The sequence below is a fragment of the Manacus vitellinus genome, unplaced genomic scaffold (assembly GCF_001715985.3).
Source record: "Manacus vitellinus isolate BGI_N305 unplaced genomic scaffold, ASM171598v3 scaffold_87_pilon, whole genome shotgun sequence".
In the NCBI taxonomy this organism is placed as follows: domain Eukaryota; kingdom Metazoa; phylum Chordata; class Aves; order Passeriformes; family Pipridae; genus Manacus; species Manacus vitellinus.
The window spans coordinates 825,230-829,516 of NW_021940854.1; the positions used below are offsets into that span (position 1 = coordinate 825,230).

The following is a 4,287-nucleotide window of genomic DNA, read 5'->3' on the forward strand; positions in this document are numbered from 1 at the left end:
TCTCCCGGTGTCCGCGGGGCCGTGCCGGGTCGCACCGGCCGCTCTCCCTCCTCCCTCCATCGCCCACAGCATTTCCCTGCCGGGATTTGGGCTGGGAGCCGCTGATGAGCCGCTCCTGGGCGTTTAAATCTCTTATAAGGGATTTACGGTGTTGATTCCTTATTATTAATGAAAAAGGCTGTCGAAATCTCGTTTAAATCTCTTAAAAGAGCTTTAAGTGCAGTGGGCCGTTGGCTGGGTCAGTGTGTGGAGAATCCCCGGCCCTGGGGCGATCCCACCCCTCTCTCACCTGAGCTGCTCTGTCCCTTCTGATCGTTGGAATCCAGCCCCTGGTTGCCCCAAATCCCAACGACACTGTCCCCCTGGGATCACTGCAGGGCTGTCTGACCTAACCCTGTTTTCCAGAGGTGGCCTATTCCCAGAGCACTGGGCAGAAGGAGCAGCTGAGCCGCTGCCTGCAGCGAGGTAAGAGCGTTTCTCCCCCACCCCGAGCCTCCCTGGCTGCTGCTCCAGTTTTTTTGGTGTGTTTATAATACTTTAAAAAAATGGTGAGACCCTTTGGAGCTGGTGGCAAAGCCTGGATGAGGCAGCTGGTGCTGCACCCAGCCAGCACTGAGGGATGGGGAGGTGCAGGAACCCGGCTGCTCTGGCACCCGTGCCCGGGCTGGGTGAGCTCTGCTCCGGAATCCTGAGGAGAAGCTGCCCAATCCCACCTCTGAGGGCAGCATCTCCCCACAGGGATCCGGCGGGTCCAAGACCTGTGCAAAGTCCTGCAGCTCCCGGCGGTGTTCGAGGAGACGGCCGTGTCCTACTTCCAGAGGGCCCTCCAGCTCCCTGCCTTCCACCTGGTCAGCCTGGAGAAGAAGGAGCTGCTGGGGGGCTGCTGCGTGTTCGTGACGTGCCGCCAGCACAACTGGCCCCTGACCATGGGCACCATCTGCTCCCTCCTCTACGCCAAGCAGGAGCTGTTTGCCGGTGTCTTCCTGAGCCTGCAGAAGGAGCTGGGGCTCTCTGTGCCCGCCCTGAGCCTGGCAGACCTGGTGAAGACACACCTGAGCAGGTAACGGGGCCCCTTCCAGGGGGCACAGATGGGGTGAGCTGTGTGACAGGGGTGTGGCCTTTTGTGCCTCCCTTGTCACGCCTGGGCTGGGATTTTCTCATCTCCTCAGTTTGGAGAGGTGCTCAGGGAGGTACCATGAGTTCCACAATCATGGAATCATTGAGGTTGGAAAAGACCTCCAGGGCCATTGAGTCCAACCTGTGCCCCATCCCCACCTTGTCTCCCAACCCAGAGCGCTGAGTGCCACGCAAGTCCCAGTCTTCCTTGACGCCTCCCCAGGGCCATGGGGACTCCGGCCACCACCTTCACCTGGGCAGGCCATTCCAATGTTTTAACAACTCTTCCCATGAAGAAATCCCTCCTGGTGTCCACGGGCAGGAGCCCCTGGCAGGGGCAGGGTGTGTTTGTCCCAGAGGGCCTCCCTGTAGCCACATCTCCCGGGTGACCGAGGCTTCCCTGCTCCCGCAGCTTCCGGCTGTTCCAGCCCTCGGCCGAGGTCCCTGCCCCGTTCCTGGAGGACAAGGAGAAGCTGGTGGCCCGGACCATGGGGATTGTGGAGCTGGCCAGCGAGACGTGGCTGGTGACGGGCCGGCACCCCGACTAAGATCCCTCTCGTCCCGTGCCCGGTGGTCCGGCCCGCGGCCGTTCCTCGCGTGGCAAGGTACGCTGCAGCCACCGGCGCCACCGCCTCATCCTGCCCCGCTGGCAAGGTTCTGCAGGGTGCAGGGGTTGGTATCTGCCTCCCCGCCACGCTGAGGCTGAGAGCTGCTGGAAGATCCTGCTGGGCAATGGCCTCGCCCAGCTTCGCCTGGCCGGGCTGGGCGTGCGCCTTCCGCTGGACAAGAAGACCGTGGTGAAGCACTCCGTGGGGGGAACCGTGCTGCAGCATCGGGTGTTCCTGCTGAAAAACGCCTTCTGCCAGGAGGGTGGGGAGGAGCAGCAGCCTGGTGCGGCCTCAGGCCAGGGCTCCACAGGCCAGGGCTCACCAGGTGAGGGCACCCCAAGCCAGCACTCCCTGGATAAGGACACTCCAGGCCAGGACTCCCTGGAAAAGGGCTCCCCAGGCCAGGACTCCCTGGGTAAGGGCTCCTCAGGCCAGGACTCCCTGGAAAAGGGCACCCCAGGCCAGGACTCCACAGGCCAGGACTCGCTGGGCCAGGGCTCTCCCAACTCTCCTCTGGTGGCACAGGAGAAGGGCTGTCCCTTGGCAGGGAAATGCCTGAGGCCTCTGCTCCCACCCTGCCTCATCCATCCCAGGAAGAGGCTGCGTTCGGCAGCCCCGAGCGCTCCCGACCCGGCCGTCACCGGCGACGAGCCCATCTCCGACAGCGAGATCGAGCAGTACCTGCGGAGCCCCGAGGAGATCCGGGCCTTCAGGAAGGCCAAGGCCTGGTCCTGAAGGCAGTTGTGGCCTAGAGGATGGTCCAGAGACAGTTTTGGGACCAAAAGTGTGAAACCCGCCAGGGACAGAGCGTTTGTGCTGCGGGACAGTGGCCTGGGAAATGGGGTTGTGGGGCCTTTGTGTTCTGGACCAAAATGGGGCTTTTTGTAGAGTGACTGCTTTGGGTCGTGTTAACATTTCTGATAGAAATAAATGGAAGTGCAGGTGCCAGGTGTTCCAGGGCAGCCTCACCTTCCACTTCTAATCCTTCAGCAGAATGAGGGTCAAAAAAGACTCCAGGGCTGGGCTGTACTGAACATGAAGTCTGAGAGAAATAACAGTGAGTCTTGGCAGATTGGCAAGTCTTTAATATATTAAACAAAACATATCTGCTAGAAACATTCTATTCATATAAAAATGCAAAAAGACCCCTTTAAAGACATTTCTTTGGCATATTTCCCTTCCCTCCCCCCCCTGGATATTGCAGGAAGCTCTGTTGATATGTCGTTCGCTTGTAAACAGACAAAACAAAGTGTAATTAAGAATACAAAGCTTTTTCTCTAATACTGTCACAGTGCAGCAAAGCGATAGAACCACGGGGCACCAGCCAGGCTGGGGGGGCTGCAGGAGCCACAGCAAGGGTTTAAATTGTGTTAAATACCAGGGACAATGAAATATTTAAGCATCTAAGCCAGGCAGAGAAGCCAAGGTAGGTGGGGAAGCGGCAGGTTAAGCCCAGGGGTGCCCCAGCCCTGCGGGTTGAGGGGTTCTGAGGTGAGACCAAGCCCCACTAAGTGCTTTTTCCTCCCCTGGCTCGTGGCCCCCGCTGGTCCCACGACCCCTTGGAGGTAGCTGTGTAATTAAACTCATTTGCACGCAGGGGAAGCTGAGGCAGGGGAGGCTGGAAAGGGCAGAGGTGGCACCAGACTCCCGTCCTGCATTGCTGCAGCCCTCCCCTCAGCCTGGCTGTTTTACCTGCCTGCTGGGAAAAAGGGGGGGACTTGTTTTTTCAGTGGAAACAGTAAGTGCTTATCCAGGTTCCCACCGCATCGTGGGAACTGTCTGAGGAAGGTCCCTAATTCCTTGGCATTGTTATCCTGCATTCCCAGGAATGATCCCTGCTCCCCAGGAAGGTTTCTCTGCCTTCCTAAGAGCAAACGTGAGTATTTTCTGGATTAAGGACACGGACCTGCTCTGGGTTTGTCACATATCTTGGTTCTTTGGTGCTTTGGCGCAGAGGGTCAGTCCCAGCTCCACCAGCCCACCCCATTGCATGGCTTGTGCCTCTGAGGGCCTGGGAGCCCTTCCTGGCCGTGACTTTAGTGTCTGGCATTAAAGCAGTGCAGACAATCGAGGTGATCCTCACCTTGGAGCTGAGGCTCCTCTTACCTTGTGCTTGGCTTTGCAGTATGGCTTTGGCACCGCGCAACCGCCAGGGCTGAACGCCGGATAAAACCACTCCAGAGGGAGCAGCTGCTCTCCAGCAGCCGCCTGCTCAGGCTGGGGCTGCGGTGTCTGGACGTGAAGGGCACTTGGGGTGGTCCCTCAGCGGGAATATTGCAGTCGTGGCACGAGCGGGCCCTGGCCCAGTGCCCACCCCCTCCCAGGGAACGTGGGTGGGGAGCGAGGCCCTCGCGCCACTTACGGCTCTGTCTATACATATATATACATTCAATAATATAGCTTTGAAAAATAGACATTTCCTCTGTATAATATAAAATAGCATTTAGGATCAGTCTCAAGCGACACGCCGGAGTGATTAAAGCACAGTCGCAATTCCTGCAAGGATTGCCTGGAGCCCCCACCCGGCACCACCAYGGGAAGCTCGGAGCCTCCTCGGGGTGGG

The 4,287-nt window shown here is 58.8% G+C and overlaps 2 protein-coding genes across 2 annotated transcripts in view; one reads left to right on the forward strand and one right to left on the reverse strand.

Moving 5' to 3' along the window:
• Positions 1–398: 398 nt before the first annotated feature.
• BRF2 (BRF2 RNA polymerase III transcription initiation factor subunit) lies at positions 399–2,829 on the forward strand (the record flags this gene model as incomplete). The annotated part of the gene is given in 5 exon segments (XM_029965003.1): positions 399–465; positions 739–1,060; positions 1,529–1,703; positions 1,706–1,791; positions 1,793–2,829. Coding segments are annotated over 5 exon segments (1,317 nt in total), but the record flags the coding sequence as incomplete, so codon positions are not given.
• A 341-nt stretch (positions 2,830–3,170) lies between these two features.
• Positions 3,171–4,287, reverse strand: part of ADGRA2 (adhesion G protein-coupled receptor A2) — a 10,719-nt gene continuing 9,602 nt past the window's right edge. The window contains 1 exon segment of the mRNA XM_029964989.1: positions 3,171–3,193. Within this exon segment, the coding sequence (XP_029820849.1) occupies positions 3,171–3,193 (23 nt within the window).